Raw genomic sequence first — 23831 nt, 5'->3', positions numbered from 1 at the left:
TGGTTAGCTTTGGCTCTGTTTGATAGAAATACTTAATGAAATTCTTTTTTTTTTTTTTTATCTCTTTTCAACTATGGATTGAGTTTGATGGCAATATTAAATACCAGTGGAAAATGGTCTTGCTTAAAGATAACACGACCATTCATGATATTAAATATGGTTTATGGGAAACATTAACATATTAAGCCAAAAACTTGGCCAAATGTTATTTTATGCCCTTATTGTCCTCATTAAAAGATTGCTTAAGGTCATTCACCTTGATGTCTCATGGTAAAGAAAATGCTAAGTCAATCTAATTAGGATAAGGTTTGTTGTATTTTATTTTAAAAGCATCGTTAACTTTGATACGCATCGCCTGTAAATGATAACCCTACCAATTATGTTATCGTGCACTTTTTCATGAGTGGCTAAAATCTGGCCTAGTCCTAAACATTAGGTGTAATATTGAAAGGTACTAATCATACAAATAAGTCTATGGAAGAAGTTAAGGTGTGGTATGCTAATGCATCATATTGTGAGGAAAATATGCATATTATTTTTAGTTGTTATGGATAGGAATATGTCCTACATATTGGCTATATCCAGCGATCATCAGCACAAGTTCAAGTTTAATGGTCTCATATTAAGCTAGAGCTGGAACTAATATGGATGTAACCGGTCAAAGGCACTACTCATAACTAGTTGAGTAACCACTACTTGAGAGGTTATAACTGTCTAACTGGAGTACTAAATCTACCCCTAATTCCTAGTTGATATTTTGTTTTTTAAGCATGTTTGCTTTTGGCTAAATGAACCCATAAAGACCATAGGAAATCCTTGTCGATAATGGTATTGGTGTGCCCGGAGTGTAAGTTGAACCCAAACACCCCTACAAGAATGATTTGATGAAATGATGAGAATATAAAGGTTTAAGTTCTCCAACATTTTCATCCATATTGATGTTAACTAATGCATTTAAAGTAATTGGATACTCAAGGACAAAATCCACGACAATTTTATCCATGATGTTATTCTTAGTTTTTGGCTTGTAGGGTTGAGTATCTTTTTCAGGTTTCAAATTTAGCTCCATGTCTATGTCCTACCAAGCATGTCAATTTATATATTGTCAATAAAATATCTTCTTTCCTTTTAAGGTCAGAAAAAAAAAAAAACTTAGAATTTTACATGTGAAAAGGTATATGATGTTGATTTTACAGGAAACTAGTACCAAATAGGTTTGCATAAGCATGAATTAAAAGTTTATTACAATTCCTAAACAATTGTTATACATATTAGGTATGAAATAACCATAATTATCAATTCATATAAGTTTAAATAATGAATAATAGGGTTTAACCAAATAATTGATCATGAATCCCATATCGATTATGCATCAAAAGTTTTTATTAAATCTTAAACAATTATGTTTAAATTAATGATCAATTTCTTAAGCATTATTCAAACCCAAAACTAAATATTGTTTACTCTAGTACTAAGATATACTAATTAATAAAAGAAACCAAAAGGTTTACTGAGTATCATGCAAATTAATCATAGTGAAACTAGAAGAGTTCACATATAAGTTATAGGTTCAATTGACATATTGGAAACAAACTATTTATTGGTTGGTTCACATGGTAATAAACCAAAAAAATCTATTACGAGAAACTTTATAGGTTTACATCAAGGTGATAATATCTAAGACTAAGAATAAATATTAGATAGCTTTGAAAGTAAGAGCAATACATAATTTTAAAGCATGTAAATAAATAATATATAAATAAAAACATAAATTGTAAAGAAAACAATAAGATCAAGAAATAAATGACATAAGAGATAAAACATAAAGTTGTAAATAATTCACAAAGTACATTACAAGAAAGCTAAGTTGCAAGAGAGATATATTACATTGAAATTGTGTAAAGGGTAGGTCAAAGAATTATAATAAATACATCCTTTTAAACTATTTCTTAGATCTAATTTTTTTCCCACTAGGTAGAAAAAATAACAATCCAGAGTCAGTCTTAAACAAGAAAATCATTCATTTGAGCATTAACTCTTACTCCATCTTAGGAAACAAGTGTCCAATGCTTGAAAGACTATAATTCCTAGACAGGAAAAACTCCCAATGGTTATCCACAAGGACACTCAGGAAAAACAAGTGTCTATGATGTCTTCTTCTAAGCCCAAGCAAGCATCCTCAGGATTTTGGTTGTTCTAGCCCTAGCTACTACATTGTCTAAAACACCAGCCTTAGATCTGCTTCGATCACAACATAAGTCTTTTTCAAAAATCCCATCACCACATTTTACCATGATAATAATATACAAACATCCTTTTATTTATTTTGGGTATCAACAATGCCCTAATATTTATGCTCATACAAGCCTGTTGCCATCCAAGCAACTGGGGATATCAAAAGACAACATATCACTGCAATAAATATTCTTTTCGTCTTCATCGCTAACATTGACATAAGTTGTCGATGAAGAATGCAAGGGAGTTGTGTTGTATGAAGGCATAGATAGAAGCGAACCAAAACTCAGACTTGGTAGTGTCTCAAAGGAAATATCGTTGATGATGGGTTTATTATTACAGTCATGGTAAACATAGTTTGACATCAAACTTCCACTAACGTTGGGAGTCTCTTCAATGGTATGCCACGAACTTTGTAAAGAATCTTGGCAGCTAAAGTTGGTGGGATCACTAGAAATAAGTTGCTCCAAATTGGCTTCACTAATCTGGGTTTCATTTAGAGATTGAGCACCCGATGTGTTCGTGCAAGCTTGGGCTTGTTGGTTTTGGAGCTCGTTTGGCTGTAAGCATTGAAATTGATCATTGACTTGGTTATTTCTACGATGGGTTTCTTGAAAATGTCTTTGACTAACATCTTGGCTGATATTGCCTTGGCAAGACAAGAAGGAAGTGGCTAGATTTAAGAGATTTGGGTTCAAAATGGGTCCGATGCCAAGCAAACTTGGAATACTAAGCTGGGATGAGCTGTGGAGGCACGAACTGAGAGCGGAGCAGTCTTGAAGAAGATCGAGGCGTGGCTGGTGAGTTGCAGGATCAATCCCCATCATCAATAGCCTTTTCTTGATGTGGGTGTTCCAGTAGTTTTTGATTTCATTATCAGTTCTTCCGGGCAAGCGAGTAGCAATTGTAGACCACCTGAGTCACCAAACAATTAGTGCAGAAATTGTGACGTTAATTGACTTGGACACGAGTCCCAGAGAAACAAGACAACTTAGAAATTGTACACGATATTTTGTAGCGTAAAAAGGTAGTGTTTAAACACGTTAAAAATCATAATTTTAAAAAAATTAAAATTAATTTTATTATGTTTTTAGGTTATTTTGATATTTTAATATTAAAAAAAATTTTTTTAAAAAAAATTATTTTAATATATTTTTAAATAAAAAATATTTTCAATTACAACGACTATAATACTTCCAACTATCGAACGCTGACTATCAAATAGATGGCCAGGAGTAAAGTAATGATAAAACAAAAAAGTGGGCACAACCCGGAAAAAAATAAATATACTCACTTATTTCCCAAAATACCATGCAGTTGAATTATTGTCTCTTCTTCTTCATGCGAGAATTTTCCTCTCTTGATGTCAGGTCTCAGGTAATTAGTCCACCGGAGACGGCAACTCTTTCCACATCTTTTGAGTCCTATACATGGAAAACAATATCGCAAAAACATCAGACAGGTTATATAAAACAGAAGTGCGATGAAGAAAAAAGAAGATAGTTCTAAGTAGTTCTAACATTACTTGAATAAAACAGAGAATCAGCTTGTATACCTGCGTTTTTGGGTAGGATTCGCCATCTTCCATGCCCATGTTTCTGAATGTAAGTGGTCAATTTTTGATCTTCCTCTGCAGTCCATGGACCTTTCTTGAGTCCATTTTTGTCACAAGAAGGAGATTTTCCCATGTAAACTCACAAATCCCTGAATTAATGCCTATTTCGCGTGTGAGGGAGGAAGAGGGGGAGGAGAAGGAGAGGTGATGCAAGTGCCCTCCTCCGTTAGAGAATCATGGGCGTAAATATATAGAGTAGAGAATTCAGGCAAGAGAAGCAAAAGCAGCTGTAGAAGTCAAAAGGATTCGGTACCGTCTTTCTACAGCATAGAATGTACGTGTCTTGTTATGAATAAATATCTCAAAAAAAAAAAAAAAAAAACGTTAATTCACTTCTAGTTTTAAAGCTAATAGTCCTTCCAATGGCAAGGAAAAAAAAATCGACTTTTTACATTCTGTGTTTGTGCCTATTGGTTGCTTACGTCCTACATTTCAAACTTACAAGATTTACATCAAAATTCACAGTATGTTTCTCAATTAATTAAAAATTAAAAATAAATTGCATTTCTTTTACAAATAAAGATTGAATTGAGATTTTTCTAAACATTTCCTCCACATTTTGGTATTGTTAGCTACCAAATCACCTCAAGTGAACAAAACAATCCTTTTTATCAGACACTACAACATTTTTCCATCAAGGAAATCTTTTGGGATTTTTTTAAGAACATATAAGAATTATATAAATGGAGGTAATTATTGATTAGAGGAAATTAAATAATAATTAATTAATTTTTGTGTTAAATAACCAAGATAGAGGGAGTAAGACAATAATTTATTGTAAATATATAAAGTCTAGTTAGTATTGTGGTAGTTGTTGTTTTTATTTTTTGTTTGGAAATTCATTAAAGTAATATTTTTTTATTTTTTAAAATTTATTTTTAACATCAGTACATCAAAATATTTAAAAATACTAAAAAAATAAAAAAAAATTAATTTGTTTCAAAAATATTTTTAAAACATAAGAGCAAATATAAAAATGGTATTTTTTGGAAAATGAGAAGAAAAAAAATAAAGCATATAAAGGTAAAAGAGAGAAAGGGGTCCAATAAGAGCCGGCGAACTCAGTCATGACGTGGCAGTGGTTGATTTGACATAGCGTAAATTGCTTAAAATACGTGCTTGGCTCTTTCAAAGTGGTCCCCCTCCAGCAGTCTCTCTCGCTGTCTCGTATTCCAAAACAGTTGTGTGAAACCGAAGAAGAACAAAAACAAGATCGTTATCTTTGGGCCTTTCTGGCTGTCACTGCCACGTGTCAGTTCTGATGTATTGCCTGGAGCATTTGACTCTGCTACAGAGCCTCAGCATGTGCATGGCTCCAAGCCGACTTCACTTAAAAGGGTCGATTCTCAGTAGGCTAGCTCTTTCGAGTCGCAATTTCCTTTTATACACGTGGACGCCTCTCATCATCCGTCATCATTTATTCTCTTTCATCATCTCTATTTAATTGTTGTTGTTAAAAGAAAAAAACTTAGGCACCGTCGTTTATTTCGTGAGGAGTGATTATTTGAAAAAAAAAAAAAATTATGTTTCTTTTATCATTAAAAAAATTAAAAAAATTAATAAAAAATACTTTTAATTTTTTAAAAATTTTTTTTGTTCAAAATACTTTTTTAGAAGTTGTGAGAAATTAAAAAGCATCTTCTTATTTGTTGATTATATAAAATTTGATTATCAATACTTTTATTACTATATATTTTGTTTTGATTTTTTTATAATTTTATTTTTTAAAATTTAATTTAATTTATTTTTTTATTAATTTTGATCCTTATTCTTTTTATCGTTATTTTTTTAATCCTTTTGTTAGTTGAAATTTGTTATTTATTAGATTTAATTTTCATTCTTTTAATCACTATTTATTTGAAATAATTTATGAAATTGATTTTTTTTAATTTCATCATATTTTGACTTTTTTATCTTTTAGATTTAGTCTTTATTTTTTTTATTATTTTTTATTTTATTTAAAATAATTTATAAAATTTAATATTTTTTATTTCATTATCGTTTAGGTTTTTTATTTGTTAGATTTAATTGATTCTTATTATTTTAATAAATTTAAAATAAAATAAAATATTAATAAGTTATTTTTCAGTTTATTTTTTTATTATATTACCAAACAAAAAAATAATTTATTTTTTAAAAATATTTTTTTTAGCAAACAATCATCGTAGCCTTAATTGATTCTCAGTTGGCTAACTCTCTGTTTTAGCTATACCACGTAATCATGTGACGTTTTAATGCAAATGATTTTAAGTGATATAAAACACAGGATTTTTCACTTGAACAAGTTACTGAGATTAAGAATAATATAATATCATTTTTGAAATATCCTGTAATAGCTTAAATTACTTAGCGATTTAATTAATGATTTTTAGCTATGTGTATTTTTAAATGAAATAAGATTTGAATTATTATAATAATATAATGGAGAGAAACATCTATGTTGAATAAATTAAGATTTAATTGAAAACGAGAGAAATTAGAAGATTAAAGTTGTGTTTATTTTTTAAAAACTAGTTTCTGGAAAATCACTTTCCAAATTTTCATGTATTTATTTTTCATTAGAAAAACTGGTTAACAGAAAACACTTTCCAGTCAAAGAAAAATTTGGTTTGGTTTCTAAGAAAGTGTTTTCCTTTTATTTTGGGCGGAAAACACTTTTTGAAAGTTGTGAAAATTTTAAAATATCATATTATTTGCTGATTATATCAAATTTGATCCTCAAACTTTTGTTATATATATATATATATATAGTTTTGAATATTTGCTTTACTTTTCAATTTCATCCCTTAGAATTTAATTTTTATATTAATTTTAGTCTTTATTTTTATAATTGTTATCTGATTTTCCTTATCATTTTTTAATTGAAATTTTTTATTTATCAAATTTGGTCCTTATTCTTTTGATTGTTACTTATTTTATTTGAAATAATTTATGAAATGTTAATTATTATTATTTTAATTTCTTCATCTTTTAATGTTTTTATTTTTTAGATTTGATCTCTATTATTTTGATTATTATTTATTTTATTTGAGATAATTTATGAAATTATATTTATTTTTTCAATTTCATTCTCATTCAACTTTTGATTTGTATGATTTATTCCTCATTATTTTAATAAACTTGAAAAAATAAAATATTAATAAGTTATTTTTACGGTTCTTTTTCAATGACATTACTAAACACTAGAAAATATTTTTTTAATTATTTTTCATTACACTACCAAACATTAAAAAATAATTTATTTTTTTAAAATTTACTTTCTAAAAAAATATACTTTCCAGTAAATAAATAAAACCTGAAAAGTAGAAACAGGAAATGGTAATGAACCAAAAGGATACCTGCCTACGTACCATGCGTGACATTCTATGATATAAATAAATGACCGCAAACACTCGATGAAATCTATTAAACAATATATAAGTAGTAGGTTCCAATGTTGGGGTGGCGCAAAATTTCATTTCATGTCAGAATTAATATCTGATTAAGAAATGTTAGAATATATATATATATATCAACAACTAATTCAAAGCCCACAGTTTTCATAAAAAAAGGTTGGAGGCTTTCATTTTCAATTCGAGGTTTTTTTTTTATTTTTTTAAATAATTAAAAATATGGTTGCTATTATTTTTTAAAATATTTTTTATTTAAAAAAGAATTAAAATAATATTTTTTTACTTTTTTAAAAATTATCTGTTATATTAGCGCATCAAAATAATTAGAAAATATTAAAAATGTATTAATTTAAAATAAAAAAATTTAAATTTTTTGTTATATACTTATAAAAACGTGAAAATAAAGAGAAGAAGGGCTGAAAACGAGTGTCGAAATCTCTGGCAGGACTTTCAAAGTTGGAACTTAATCGTGAAGAATGCATGTACTTGCTACTCGCCGCTGTTGAAGATTTTCCCGAACAGAAGATATTGTGAGTTGTTTCTCCAATTCAAAAACTTCCCATATTTAGAATTTATCGAGCGACAAGACGTCTTATAGGGTTGGGGAGACGCAATTCCTTCGCATGTCATAACTCGCATAGCTCAATTGAGGTGCCTTTAAAACTGCCTTGACTTTGGAGGTGAAGTACAAATTGATTAAGAGAATCTTGGGCTGAAGTTTGAATACTATTGATGATAATCTATCCGTTTGAATTACACAGTAATCTATACACCTACAATAACACATTAAGTATAAAGTTAGAAGGTGTGGCATTTTAATTGTTCCTATCTTTACTATATATTCTCTGGTAAATTACTGTGAATTAAAATAATTTTTTTTTTTTAAATAATTTGATTTTTAAATTATTTTTTATATAATTGAGCTATTCTGAGCCAAAATTAGAACCTAATTATTTTTTTTAAAGGTAAGTGTTGAATTGAAAGATAAATTATTGAAGTAGAAAACATGGGTAAAATAGATGATGTCTCTATAATTTATTTGAAAAGTTCATTGTAGTCATCCATCTTTTTATGTTATCAAGTAACCGGTCTCTCTGATTTAAAAAAAATACATTTTAGCACCAAACTTTATTTTTCTCTTTTTTTGTTCTAGTCTTTTCTTTTGCTAGAGGAGAGGGGGGGTCGCCAGATTCTAGATTTGAGAGAAAAAATTGTTATTAGTGAAGATTTCGGCCACCAAAACAGTTAGTTTTTGTATCCAATGATTTCATATGACAAGAGAAGTTAAGATGAGATGTTTTTTTTTCCTTTTACCTTGGAAATGTCTAAAAAAAACATATCTAAAACATACAACACGCCAACTTTTTTTTTTTGTTTAGGTCATTGGGGAAGACGGCTCGTCGTTTGCCCATTCACTAAAAGAAAAATTAAAGGCTCGCATGCGTGGGCCTGGACTTGCGCATTGTTTTTTGGTTGGGAAATAAACTTTGTGAATGATTTTTTCCTGCTTTGTTTAGGGTTTTCATGATTTAAAAAAAAACATCATTTTGTAATTGATACTCGATTTTGTAAGCATCTAATTTCTATTATATAATTAAAAATTATCTTAAAACAATTACTAAACCTAGTTCAACTTATGAACCGAGTTATAAGTGATCAGGTTCATCCAATATATCATTGTCTTAATATTTTTTTGATTTTTTTATAAGTTGATTTATGTTTTTGCCGGTCATTTAGATTTTCTTTAAATTCATTATATTAACCAATTGACATTGGGTTAGCTTTTAAATGATTTGGTTGCAAGCTCATACCATGCAAGGAGCCAAGTTAAGGAATTTTAAAATTTACCTGCTTACCCGTGTTTTATATAGCATTGCCAAAAACAAATCCCCACATTCTTGATTTTTTTTTAATATTTTATAAAAAATAATTCAGCTCGCGGTGGAGCGCAAGATAATTGACTAGACAATTTCTAAAACTAGTGGGAAATTAGAAGGATTCATGGATCATCCATCTCTACAGTTCAAATTCTTAGCGTCCCAAGCAACTGGCATGCAAGAATAGTATAATCCTATAAGGTGCACCATTAAGTAATTAAGGAATAGTCCGAGCCAGAGCTTTGTCTCTCTTTTATTCTTTTAATAAAAACAAAAAATAGCCCAAAGAACACCTGTCCTTGAGAATTCATAAATTCATGGCAATGGACCGCAAGTTACCAGATTCATTTCTTTTTACGTGGACATTAATAATTAGCTGCATGACATCCAGAGTAAGCTGCACCGACAGGTCGTCAAACGATGCACATTGGAAGTTTGGTACCGAAGACTGAGTGGGATCGACTGCGTATGCATGAACATGACACTTCCTCTTGTCCTCGAGTGAGCTAGGGTGTGACCTAGCCAGCAGGCATAGCTTCAAGTTTTCAAACATTTTAGAACGTATACCGACTTGGGATTAAAAAAAACTTGAAGAAGACTGGGAATTGATCATCTGTTAAAGATTTGAAGGATTAAAGAAGACTGTGAATTGATGATCATCTTTAAAGAAGACTGTGAATTGATCATCTGTTAAAGATTTGAAGGATTAAAAAAAACTTGAAGAAGACTGAATTGATCATCTGTTAAAGATTTGAAGGATAAAAGCTTGAAGAAGACTGTGAATTCATCATCTGTTAAAGATTTTAAGGATTATAAAAAGCTTGAAGAAGACTGTGAATTCATCATCTGTTAAAGATTTTGAAACTAGAAACTCAAATGCAGCAAAATTAGGGTGCCATGATCATCTCCTATCCTATCAGTATTAAATGGAGATTTTACTTTTAGGTACCGTTCTTTACGAAGAAAATAAATTAGGGTTAAGTTTATGTGGTGGAAAATGAGGTTCTACGTCTACGTAGTGGCAGAGAGATCGCTCAAGCTTATGTGATCAAGAAGGCTGATGCCACGTCTCATTCTGTTCATGAAGGGACAGCGCGTGACAAGACTTCAAGCCGAGAATCATATTTCCTGCTTCAATTCCGTCTAATATGATGAAAATGACACCAGATCTGGTGACCGTTTATATGGATTCCAGCTACTCCATTATCAAGTTTTATGACCGGTTATTTTTAGGGAATAAACGGGGTTAATTCTAGCATAAAATTATATATATATATATATATATATATATATATATATATATATAATTTAAGCTAATAAATTAATTCTAACAGCTTCAATTTAAGCAATTTAAGCTGTTAGATGACATTTTAGAATATAATTTATACTATTATTTAACATATTTCTTTAAGTGAAAGTTTTTTGAACTTAAAACTTGTACATTCTCAGATTACCTTGTACTTAATTTTTATTAAATAAATGTGGATAATGATATTTGAACTCGTGACCGCTTAATCATCAAGGCTTTGATACTATATCAAAGAACCATTTCAACCCAATAGCTTAAGCTGTTAGGTGAAGTCCTAGGATATAATTTATATTATTCTCTAACAACCTAATAGCTTAAGTTTTTAGATTGAGATGATTCTTTAATATGGTACCGGTGCCTTGATGACTTAGTGGTCACGAGTTCGAATATCATCATCTCTATTTATTTGATAAAATTAAGCACAAGGTAATGTGGGCTTGTGTAAATTTCAAGCTTAAAGAAGAGGTATATTAGAGAATAATATAAATCATATCGTAGAATCTCACTTAACAGCTTAAGTTTTTAGATTGAGATGATTCTTTGACACTTTTAAATTATCTATAGCTAATTTAATTAGCATAACAAATTGAAGTTTTGTCAAGGGATTTGGAATCCTATGCCTTTCATTCACCCCTCAAATTTAAGAATTCAACGGAGGACGAAGACTGTTTGTTGTATTATTTTAATTACCCTCGAGACCTCGAAGTAAACTGAATCAATATCAAGCACTCATGGTCTACTGAATCAACAAAGTTAGGAGAACACAAGGTAATTAAATAATTAAATGTATTTGATCAGATGGAATTGAAAAGGTGAATTTAATCTTGATACAAGAAAATTAATCCAAACTATAAAGCCGTTAAAATAAATAATAATTAATCCAAAAAATGCATTTTCGCAAACCAAGAAAATATTTGTGCTAGTAAATTTGTATTAGGTATATAATAATTTAAAAGAAAATGTTAACATTCTTGTAAAAATCTATAATATTATTTTAGAACCATGTGAAGTTAAATAATAATTAAAATATAAATTTTTATATAGTGCATTTAAATCTATATATATATATATATATATATATATATATATATATATATAAAGAGTTTAGAGCCTAACGCTCAGTCCAACAAATAAATGACAAGATGTATGCGGGTCTATAAAGCTAGACCAATGCTGCTAGGTTTTTTTTTATTGTGTAGATTAATTTTTTTGAAAAAAATAATAATAATAAATGTTATATCGTCTTCTATAGCAAATAATGCGTTGTCTATTTGTCTAAATTTCAACTACTAAAGTGGAGGCAGGAAACTATAATGTAATACAGAAACTATAATCTAAATTATACTTTATTTAATCGATGACTGACAATCCGAAACAAACGATTATAGGCTACTTGCTATAATAGTCAGAAACGGATAAATTAAAGTAAGCTAATACAGAAACTATTATCCATTCATCTATCCATCAATATATTCTCGGGACTCTAACATGGACGATTTCAGCACGGCTAGCATGGAAGCCACACAAATTGTTAAAATTCAGGTCAGCTTTCACATATTCAATGGCATTTAATACTAATATGGCCCGTCCTTTTCCACTAAAGTCGTTAAAATGGAAAATATAAAACGAAAAAGAAAACTCATCTCTTTCCCACTTTAGAAAATGTGGCAGCGAACTTTATTATTAACTCCTAATTGGTATTATAATAATGATTGTTATTTAAAAATAAATTAAAATAATTTATTTTTTATTTTTTAAATTATTTTTAAATTCAGTACATCAAAACTATCTAATGTCAAAAAAAATAATAATTTAAAACTAAAAAAAAATAAAAAAATAATTTAACCTTCTCTTTAATGAAATCCATGTGGTCTTGACATGGTTGGCTTACAGCTTATGATGGGCTCAAGTCATCTCAAATTATAATAAACGACCGAACAATCCCTTTAAGTTTTAAATAAGTTTGTGTTGTATATAAAATGTAATCAAACAACAATAGCAGGAGCCAAATAATATTTAAATACCCGGCTGAGATACGTGCTATGTTTTTATTTTGTTTTTTTAACAATGATGTATCGATTTGAACAACACTGTATTTTATTTGACCATTTGATGAAGAAAAAAACACAAATAAAAAAAATGAATAGAAACTGCACACAGGATTATAATTTTTAATTTTATTTGTTAAATAGATTTTAATAATTTCTACCTCTTTAGAAGGTTTATAAGATCAGTGTTTTAAAATCCGACCCGGCATGGTGGGTTAACCCTGGACCCGGTCGACCCGGTCCTGGAACCGGGCCGGGTTGAAGACAAAACCAGCTGGGGATTTGGCCTGGCAAAACCTGGACGGCCCGAAGGATTGACCAGGAAGCTAGATGACCCGAGTAAACCCAGCTGAGACCTAGCTGTTTTTTTCATATATATATCAATAAAAACGACATCATTTTTTGCCTAAACACTCTATTTTATTGAAAGCTATCGCCTCTCTCTCTCTCTCTCTGCTTGAAAGCCATTGTCTTTAAGCCAAAATCTGTGGATCTCAATTCTTGCTAGTTGCTTAAACTCTCTCTCCCAAAAGCTCGCAAAAGAAAGCATATGGCGTTCAAAATCAGGTCAAAAAAAGAAAATACCCTTTCATCTTTGCTCCTACTATTGTCTTCTTCTTATACTCAAAATAATTTTCAATCTCTTACATTCTTTCTCGTAGATCTCCAAAAATCTAACCCCACTACCTCAAAACCTTTTTAAAAAAATCCAAATCCAAGGTGTTTGGTGCCTATTCTAATGGGTATAAAATGCTAATTTAGTGATCGAAACTAATTCTTGATACCGAAGTTCATGTCTTCAAACGGATCTGTACATTGCTTTTTTATGATATTGTTTTGTTTTGTCTCGTTGGAGAGATGAGAGGTTTTATGTCTGGTGTTGAAAAAGAGGAGATGATTTTATGTCCATTAATGGTATGTGATGTTTTGTTGATTTAATTAACTTGATTATCACAGGTGGAGTAATAGTAGCTCTTTCAACAAGTTTTTTATTTTGTTGACCCGGGTTCACCGGGGTCAACCCATCTAACCCGTGATCCAATCATTATACCGGGTTGATCACCGGGTCAGGTTTAAAAACTATGTATAAGATTTTAAAACGGTTTGAAACCAATTTTAATAAAGAAAGAAAATCATAATTCCTAAATAAAAAAGAAAACTAACAAAAAATCCAAAATACACTCAAATAAAAATAACAAAAATTGCTCAAATGGTATCTTCAGGGCCTAATTTGAGGGTGTTTTATAAAGGGTGGTGTAAGCGGGCGGACCCCATCATAGAATTGATGGGTTGATCCATAACCTTATAAACTTAGTCCAACTCCGTCCATACCTAACCATGTCAAAATTAAGAGACTAAAATAAATAAATTAAAATAACATTATTTTAGACAAAATGATAAACCTAATCATCAAGGATTAAACCGAAATAAGTTTTAGACAGGAGAGTTATAATTTTACAAAATAAAAAATTATGGGCTGAACATGAACATGAAATACCAACCCAACCCATTTATATTCTACTAGACTTTATAACAGAAAGCCTCACAAAACCTAATATATTTCTCAAGTCTCATCAATGTTTCTCATGTCCTCTGATTGAAAAACTCTAGCTAAGAAATGAGAATTTTAGATTTTATTATTTGGTTAACTAATGTTGAGGTATTAATTTGAGGTGTTCGGAATTGATTTGAAATAATTTTGATATTTTATAAATACGCAATAAACTGTTTATTTAAATTTAATAACATGTATTAATTGGAAATTACATTAATCACAGCTAGGTTTCCAGTTTGCTTTCCCGACGGGAACAGGTAATTAATCCATTCAACGAGCAAGCTGTATCTTAGGACATCTAAAGATTGGCTCTTCAGATGCAAATTTTTTTTTTTTTTGTTAATTGAAAGGATATCTTTCATTATCTTATATTAAACACCAAAATGGAGGAAAATTTAGATCAATATGCGTTGCGCTAAGAGCTGTATATTAGCCTTTTGTTGCAGATCCATACAAGCATCATAACGTTTGCACATTGATATCATAGCAATCTCATGATCATTTTAGGTCGAACCATGTAAAGTAATGGAAAATGTTTTCTGAGAAGATTCAAATTAGCTTTAATTCATGATCCAATCCAAATTAGTCTTATTTGGAGATTAGATGAACGAGAAGATCTGCTGTTGACTAAGTTTAAAAGAATCCGAGTGCAATTGGATCTGAATTAAGCCATTAAGACAAATCTTGAAACTTAGATTGGGTCTGTGCCAGGTTACAGCATGAGCGGCTGCCCATGTTCTATCCTTCATGTGGAAAAATTCATGCAAAAGAGGATGGCTTCCAAATCAAAAGAGGATTCTTTCCGGAAACAAGGTATTTACTGATGGAATTTTTTATTGGTATTTGTATCATCATTCTGATAGCAATTAATTTACTAATAGAATTATTGATGAAAATATTCTGTCGGTGAATCTTTTGTCGGTATTTTTTGTTTGTCGATAAGTCTATTGGTAATAAAAAAACTATATTATTACCGATGAATTTACTAACGGAAAAGACGTGCAAAAAAAAAATTATCCATTTTATTCCATCGGTATTCCTCTCAGAAAAAAAAAAAAAACCATATGTAATTATGTCGGTGATTATTTAAAAATATTTTTACAAAACTATAAAATAATCAAATTAATATAAATTAACACTCTATAATACTTAGAATTGAGTTGCTTGGATAAAAGAAGAAGAAAATTAACTCAAATAAATTTGCAACAAATAAAATAACACAAAAAAATAAATCAACTAAAAAAAATTCATATGAAAAAAATGAAGTTGCGATTGCTAAAAATTTTAAAATCTTATAAATAAATCGACTAAAAATTAATCTCATAAGAAAAATTAATCTTATACAACAACATTCATACAATTATTAAGAATAGAAAAATATAAAAAAAACAAATATAATAAAAAAAAATCTTATCTTAATATAATTGCAAGTGAAGCTAAGAAGAGAAAAAAAAAAACAAATTCATAAAGTATATTAATTAAAAAAAGAAAAAAGAAGAAAGGAGAAGAAGACATACATGGACATGGAGGAGGAGAGAAGAAAAAGAAAAGGAAATGGATGTTGATGTTGATGTTTTTTACACAAGGAAAGAAGAGGAAGAAGAAAAAGAAGAAGAAAGAAGGCTCGTCTGTTGTGAAGTAAAGGATTCAAGGCTTTTTTATCGGGTTGTTTTACGGAAACAAATAATTAAATATTAATATTTTTAATTATTTTGTCAATGATTCTGTCTATAATATTTAATTTAAAATTTTAATTTAATCAAAAAATTTTAGAAACCGCCAAATATCACCGATGACTTTTCAATCCATCGATGATTCCGTATGTAATATCTAATTTAAATTTTTAATTTAATAAAAAATTTTCATAAACCCACCAAATAACACTAATGACTTTTCCAATCATCGGTGATTTTATCTATAAAAAATAGTTATTAATAATGCAATTGAAAAGTGAACACTTCTAGAATTTTTTGAAAAATAATGACAGAATTGACTCAAACTTTCCTAATTTTATAACCCATCAGAACGGAGCTGAAAATTTCTACACTAGCCACCCTGAGTTGAACTCCTAAAAACCCATTGCAAAACTACGTTCAAGAGGGCTGGGGAAGCAGAATGTAGAAGGAGAAGAAGGCAAGGGAGCAAATGAGTAGTGGGGATTTCTTAACAAATTTAACCATGGGCATACGGGTTGGAGAGGAGGAAGAAGCTAGTAGAGATGGCGATGAGGTTTTTATCTACTCGAAGAAGAATGATTTCTCCATTATTAAAGAATCTCCAACGCAGCATGTTTAAAAGGGAATATATAGCGGTCATTTTAGCTTTTCTTTCTTTGTATTGTAGCAACTCAAGGGATTGCTAAATCAACGATTAAAATAGCATTTCTCTCAATGAAATGCTATTTCTACATATTCTATTAAAAAAGCTAAACATGAAAAAGGTACAAATAATCGTTGGGCAAGGCTATTTTATCTGCATTTGCCCTTTCTTCCTCTTTAAATTTTGATGCGAGAAAATGGAACCCATGGCAAAGATGAAGAAAATGAAAATGAAACCAAGGGAGCAAGTAATGGAGATTTCTTAACAAATTTAACCATGGGCGTACGTGGTGGAGAGGAGGAAGAAGCTAGTAGAGATGGCGATGAGGTTTTTATCTTCTCGAAGAAGAATGATTTCTCCATTATTAGAGGCTAGAGAATGATTTCTCCATTATTAGAGGCTAGAGCATCTCTAATGCAGCACGTATAAGGAGAGTTAAAAGGGAATAGCAGTCATCTTAGCTTCTTCTTCTTCTTCTTCTTTTGTTTAATTTTATCTGCACTTGCCCTACTTCATCTTTAAAAAATTGCATACAAATATTCCAATTTGAGACAGCATTTTATTTGAATAATCAAAGACTTTTTGGAAATATAACACTGTTTTCATGTAGAAACATCCCTATTTTTTGTTTTCCCCCAACAAGAGAGCATAAGATTTGTACTACACGATAGATTCTCAAATTATTTTTTCTTGTGTCTGATGTTTTGGTTAAATTTAAAATTATTTCATCATGATAATTGAATTTAAATGCTTAACTTCAAAATGAATGATTATGATCATAGTTATTAAACACGGTTTGGAGGTTGACCCGGCCAAGGAGCCGGGTCCCGGGTTTCATTGGTCAACTCGGAAAATTTAAAAACAAAATAAATATATAATATTTCATATGAAAAAATCCATATAAATATAGGTTATACATATTGTAAATAATGAAGTTTAAAAGAAAATTTTTTAAAAAATTATCTCACATTAAAAAGATATTATGTTAAACTTTTAAGTTGAAGTATTTATATCAAAAAAAAAAATTATCCCGCATTGACAAAATATAATTTATTTCATGGGAACATAGAGTATATATACAAAAGAGTTTCAGATCAACATTTAAAAGATACTATGTTATTCTTTTAAGTTGAAGTATTTAAACCAAAATATTTTTTTATCCCACATTAAAAAAACATAATTTTTTTCTTGAGAACATAAAGTATATATATTAATAGGTTTCAAATTCCACATTGAAAAAACATAATTTTTTTTATGGGAACATAGAGTATATATACGAATGGGTTTCAAATCCATATTGAAAAGATACAATGTCATCCTTTTAAGTTGAAGTATTTAAACCAAAAGGTTTTTTATTCCATATTGAAAAACATGATTTTTTCTTGAGAACATAGAGTATATGTACTGATGGGTTTTAAATTTCACATTGAAAAAACATAACTTTTTTCATAGGAATATAGAGTATATATACAAAAAGACTTCAAATCTCACATTGAAAAGATATTATGTTATCATCTTAAGTTGAAATATTTAAATCAAAAGGTTTTTTATCCCACATTGAAAAAGCATGATTTTTTTTCTTGGAAACATAGAATATATATATATATATATATATATATATATATATATATATGAAAGGTGTTATCCTTTTTAGTTGAAGCATTTAAACTAAAAGGTTTTTTATCCCACATTGAAAAAATATGACTTTTTTTCTGGGAATATAGAGTATATATACTAATGGGTTTTAAATCCCACATTTGAAGAAAAAAAAACCAGGTCTTGTCCGGGTTCACCCGGGTCATGGGTCGACCTACCAGGTCGCCCGAGTTTGGCTGGGCTGTTGCCACAACCGGTCTTTTATAAAACCCGAACCGGTCCAACCATTAGGTCGACCCATCGGGCCGGGCCGGGTTTAATAACACGGATTATAATATTAACATAATTTTAAAATAATAATAAATTAATCACTTTCTATTTTTTTTATTTGAATTCAAATTGATGTAAAGATCTAAAACATGATCGTTCATTTAACTTATAAATATATTTTTTAAAATTGTGTTTCAAACAGTGTTTTATAAAATTTTAATTTTTTAATTACTTTTTTATAATATAAAATTATTTTCATATAATAATGTTAAAAAATATAATTATTTTTTAAAAAATATTATTATAATATATTTATTATTATCATAATTTTAAATACTAAATGAATATGGAGAACGTCAGCATCCTTCTTCTCTAATGGCAGAATTCTCATCTTCTCCCTTTTAATATTTAAACATAAAAGAATTGAACCAGGATGACGAAAGAAAAGTCCCATGAATCATACATATCTTCAATTGTTTAAAACAATTCCATCCTGCTTTTTTGCACAATCTAAATTATAATACATGTACAAAAAATCTCCAAGGAAAAAAAGTATAAAAAAGCTTTAGAATATTATAGAACATAATCAAGGAAATGGGGAATGTACTTCCGGTTTTGACTGTGGACTGAGAGAATACCATGGGTCCGATAGTCTTCCCAACTGTTGGTTTAGTCCGCCTCTGGTTTTTCGTCAAAAACCATGCCCCCGCTCGCACACTATATATCACAGCCGGCACACCGTCGCTACAACCCCACCTCAAAGCCTAGTAACTAATCAAAAACCTAAATGAGTGCTGCAGCGAGCAAAGCCTGGATTGTGGCAGCTAGTATTGGCGCGGTGGAGGCACTGAAAGACCAAGGTATTTGCAGGTGGAATTACACCCTAAGGTCACTGCATCAACATGCCAAGAACAATATCAGATCATTTACTCGATCCAAGATCTTGGCCTCCTCCTCCTCCTCCTCTTCTAGTTCTTCACCATCAACAGCAGCAGCAGTGTCTAATGAGATTCTGAAAGCCAAGATGAAGAGAAGGGAGACGTCCTTGGAGAAAACCATGAATTTAAGCTGCTGGGGTCCTAGCACTGCTAGATTTTAGGTATTCAAAGTGTAATGCTCATTCCAATGTTTTTGCTACGAGTATTTGATGAAGTTCTAGGTCGCCAATCACCATTAATGTCTTTGGGGACCGATTGATCCAAGTAAAGTAGAAATTGATCTATGATGACATGAATTGTTGCTATATCTCTGTTTATTAGACCCTAAAGTGCATCTCTCAAGCTCCCTCTCTTGCCATTGTCTTGTTATTCCAATGGGGCTAGACGAACGGAAGATCATATTCTGCTGCTATCCCTGGCTTACCAAGAAAATTCGATTCAATTAAATGAATAGGTCTCATATAGTTCTTAATTTTATCATATATATATATATATATATATATATATATATATATAGGTAATGAACATGATATTAATATTACCAATCTAATTCGAGATTTAATTCAAAATATATTAATTAAATATTTATTATTTTATTATTTAATAGATATGGTAATTTCTTTACCTAATAAATATTTTATAAATATAATAAAAACGGATATCCATCTATCTCTCATTATATCGTAAGAAAATCTGTCTTTATTTTATTCTATTTTTTATGCGAAACGCGATTTATTTCACTATTGGGTTTTGTTATTGAGCTGCATTCATGAAATAAGAAAAAATATATATATATAGCTATCAAGTTGGACCTTTTCCATTACAGGGTCTATATTTGTTTAGTTAATACACTATAGCTTATATTTTTTATTCTAGATCTTATATATAATTATATTTCAAACTTTAATTTTATTATTATTAAAATAACTTTTTTTTAGTCATAGAATCTCCATCTTATAATATAAACATTTATTTCTTTAAAAAATCACAATTAAATATATATTTTTTAAATCATGACTAAAAAAGTACTAAAGTGTCGAACACGCTGAGAGCCTCTTTCCTTGAGGTCCGGTCATGGTGACGTTTGATCTCCAGCAATTTCCATTGTTGGTTGAAAAAATTGACATTATGGTTTTTTTTTTTTAAAAGTTAGATACAAATTTATCATAAAAATTCAAAAAATGAGAATCATAAAGTAAATTTATAAATTCCGACAAATAATCATAAAGTAAATTTATCTATCTCTCATTATATGATAATAAAATCTGTCTTTATTGTATTCTATTTCTTATGCGAAATGCGATTTATTTCACTATTGGGTTCTGTTATTGAGTTGCATTCGTGAAATAAGAAATAATAATAAAAAAAAAACTATCAAGTTGGACCTTTTTCCATTACAGGGTCTATATTTGTTTTGTTAAATAGCTTATATTTTTTTACACTATAGATTATATTTTTTATACGTAGATCTTATATATAATTTTATTTTAAACTTTAATTTTATTAATATGAAAATAACTTTCTTTTTATTCATAGAATCTCCATCTCATAACAGTTCATATAAAATATATATTACTTAAAAAAAATCACAATTAAATATATATTTTTTAAATCAAACACACCAAGAGCCTCTTTCCTTAAGGTTCGGTTAAGGTTCAGTCATGGTGACGTTTGATCTCGAGCAATTTTCATTGTTGGTTGAAAATTTTTGACATTATAGTTTTTTTTTTTTAAAAGTTAGGTACAAATTTGTCATAAAAATGAGAATCATGAAGTAAATTTACAAATTCCGACAAATAATCAATGATATATATAAGAAAATAAAAGGAGTGTTTAATTAAGTTTTCAGTTTTAATGTGCTGTTAATTTAGTTATTTTAAGAGTATAAATATTTAATAAAAAGTTATTAACTTTTCTATAAAAGAGGTAAAAGTTAATTGTGAAACTACTGGTCAAGGGCATTTCGGACATTTTAGAAACCGACTGCCCAGACCATATAATTATAACCGTGTGCTCAAGCTGGGGGTGTCTTTGTCAAAAAGTCACTTTAGCACGTGCTTACTTTCAATTAAATTAAGTGAAAAGAAAAGACAGGCCATAACCTAAACAGGAGATCCAGCTAAAAAGCCGGCGATTAGGAGTGTTTGGTTGGATTATTTTTTAAAATGGTTTTTATTTGAAAATTTATTAAAATAATTTATTTATTTATTTATTAAAATTTATTTTTAATGTCATTATATTATTAAAATAATCTAAAATATATTTTTAAAAAAAGTAAAGTAAAAAAGTTCAAAAGTTTTAAAAAACACGCTCGAGCTCCCAAACACAGCCTAGACCCTCACCCCTTGGAATATAAAAAACCACTGCCCACAAACCTGGGAGCTAAAATCCTTAAAAGCCCATTGTTCAACCTCAGTTTTCTCAAAACCACAACACTTTCCAACGCGGGAGAAATCATCACCTTCCCCCCCCCCCTCCCTGGGTGGTTTTAGCTTCCGTCCAAATAACAAAAGGTGGTTTAAAATTTTAAAAAAGGAAAGATTGAGAGGTTTATTTTGATTATTTTTTTAAAGTGTGTTTTATATTAAAATATATTAAAAATAATATTTTTTTTTTATTTTTAAAAAATTATTTTTTAAATCAATATATCAAATTGTGACGATTTAAAATATAAAAAAAATAATTTTTTTTAATATAAAAAATAAAATAAAATTTTTAAAAACACAAATTAACCTTGGTTTCCAAACATTTTCATCCAGCAATTGTGAATTCGTTAATTTCTTTCAATGGAATAGATTCCCTTAATACGACTATCCATGTGCTATTAATTCATGAGCCTTTGTAAATTCATAAAAATAAAATTTTATTTTTATTTTCTATTTAAATTCACATCTTAAGGTGATGATGACATGCGAAGTATTCATTAGCTTCAAGAATTTTTTTTTTTATTATTATTTTATTGGCAAGGAAAGGAAAAGAAGAACCCAGTTTCCCATATCCCGAGGAAGCAAGCCCAACGTTTTTTTGCTTTCCAATCTTTTATCGTTGCATGTATAAATACACCGCGCCTATCGAGTTTCAACGCATCCAGCAACCTTTCTGCCAAGTCATCAAGACTCCAACTGCCTTAAGAATCACTTCTACACGCCCTTCTCTTTACTACCTCTAAATTTTTAGCAGAGAAGTTAGTGAGAGAGTTAAAGAGGAGCAATGGGAGGTAATAGAAGACTCTGCAAGTTCGAGGTGGCATTCAAGTCCATGGCGCAGAAGAGTAATATTGGTGGGGCAGATTCTGCACCAAGCAACATTAACAGCGCCGCCAGCAAAAATATGAGCAGAATTAGCACCGCATCTGGTGGTAATAGTCACAAGGCCACCGGAATGAACAGTGGCGCTGACGACTATAGGAGGAAGAGAAGGGAGGAGAAGGCTGAGGCGCTCTTACACCTGATTTGCTGGGGGCCTAATTGATCCCTTTTTTCCCTCGTATAAAGTTTCTAGTTCTTAGTGTTCCTACTGCGAAAGAATAGCTTGATGTATTTTCAATCTTCAGTTTTCAAATACCTTGATGTATTCCATGTAATATTGCTTGCAACTAAGATGTTCAAGAGAGGTCCACGCCATTGATGGTATTTTACTATTTTCATCTCGAGTCCATCCATCACTGCTGTGAAATTCGATGCAATTGAGAGGGAAAAAACCACTCCGACCTCGACGTCTAGGTAACACGATCGATCAAGCCCGCTACTGGAAACTGGGAATCCAGCCCAGAAACGAAGCGTTAACTAAAAATAAAGCGCTGTTATAAAGAATTATCATCAACAAAATTTGCTATTACCAGCACTGCTCTGCTCCTTGGTCTGTTGATTTGGTGTTATTTTTCCCACCACTCCACCATGGTTCCTCGGTTCAAAGAAAAAAAAGGAAAAAAAAAAAAAAACGGTTCCAACACTGGTGCACACGACAGCCTAAGAAAAAAATGTTTAAAGAAAGAAGCATAAAATAATCTCGAGAAGATTGAACCACTAGAAGCTTCGATGTGGTTTGTTTTTTATTTTCTATACAATCTTGCTTGGATTTCATCGCCAATACCCAATTCCACCACACGTAATCATCAAAACTAAATTTTATAACCCGCGGTCGGTTAATTTTGAATATAATAAAGGAATATATTAATATTATAGATATATTTTAAAAATATTGTTTTCTTAATGTATAAATGCAAATATACTATTTATGCAAACATCTGATTTATGCTGTGGGTAAGATTTCGAATCAATTTTTAATGAAAAACAATTATGTTGTGGACATGTTTTCAAGATAAACAAAAAGATATTGTTTATAATTTATATAATAAACTATAAAATATATAAATAAATAAAATTATTAATACTAATTAAAGTGGGAAGTTAGTTTTCATCTTAGAAATAAAGTATAAGTAAATTCTTTATCATAATTTATTTTTTTATAAAAACTTCATACGAATACAGATAAATCATATCAAATATAATAGTAAGAAAATCCAATATAAATCAAACCAATCTCTTTATATTATAGGTAACTAAAAGAAATAAAAATATCAATCACTACTTAAGAACATAGAATAATTCAATCTGTTTGAGAAATAAGAGAAAGTGTATAAATTAATATTTTAAAATATAAATAATTAATGAAAAT

The 23831-nt window shown here is 29.6% G+C and overlaps 1 protein-coding gene across 1 annotated transcript; it reads right to left on the bottom strand.

Moving 5' to 3' along the window:
* Positions 1 to 2299: 2299 nt before the first annotated feature.
* LOC118047527 (transcription factor MYB74) lies at positions 2300 to 4103 on the bottom strand. The gene is made up of 3 exons (XM_035056849.2): positions 3791 to 4103; positions 3530 to 3659; positions 2300 to 3150 (listed from the first exon to the last, which is right to left on the bottom strand). Exons 1-3 carry the CDS (start codon positions 3921 to 3923, stop codon positions 2358 to 2360), a joined length of 1056 nt encoding a protein of 351 aa, XP_034912740.1. The 5' UTR covers positions 3924 to 4103; the 3' UTR covers positions 2300 to 2357.
* Between the last annotated feature and the right edge of the window lie 19728 nt (positions 4104 to 23831).

The sequence above is a fragment of the Populus alba genome, chromosome 11, assembly GCF_005239225.2.
Source record: "Populus alba chromosome 11, ASM523922v2, whole genome shotgun sequence".
In the NCBI taxonomy this organism is placed as follows: Eukaryota; Viridiplantae; Streptophyta; class Magnoliopsida; order Malpighiales; family Salicaceae; genus Populus; species Populus alba.
This window is presented reverse-complemented; position numbering and strand designations above follow the sequence as displayed.

Excerpts from the sequence above, each read along its gene's own strand:
- LOC118047527 (XM_035056849.2), bottom strand. The coding sequence starts at position 3,923 with ATGGGAAAATCTCCTTCTTGTGACAAAAATGGACTCAAGAAAGGTCCA. Across the intron at positions 3,660-3,790 it reads AATCCTACCCAAAAACGCAG|GACTCAAAAGATGTGGAAAG; the intron begins GTATACAAGCTG and ends TTCCATGTATAG. Across the intron at positions 3,151-3,529 it reads CATGGTATTTTGGGAAATAA|GTGGTCTACAATTGCTACTC; the intron begins GTGAGTATATTT and ends TTGGTGACTCAG.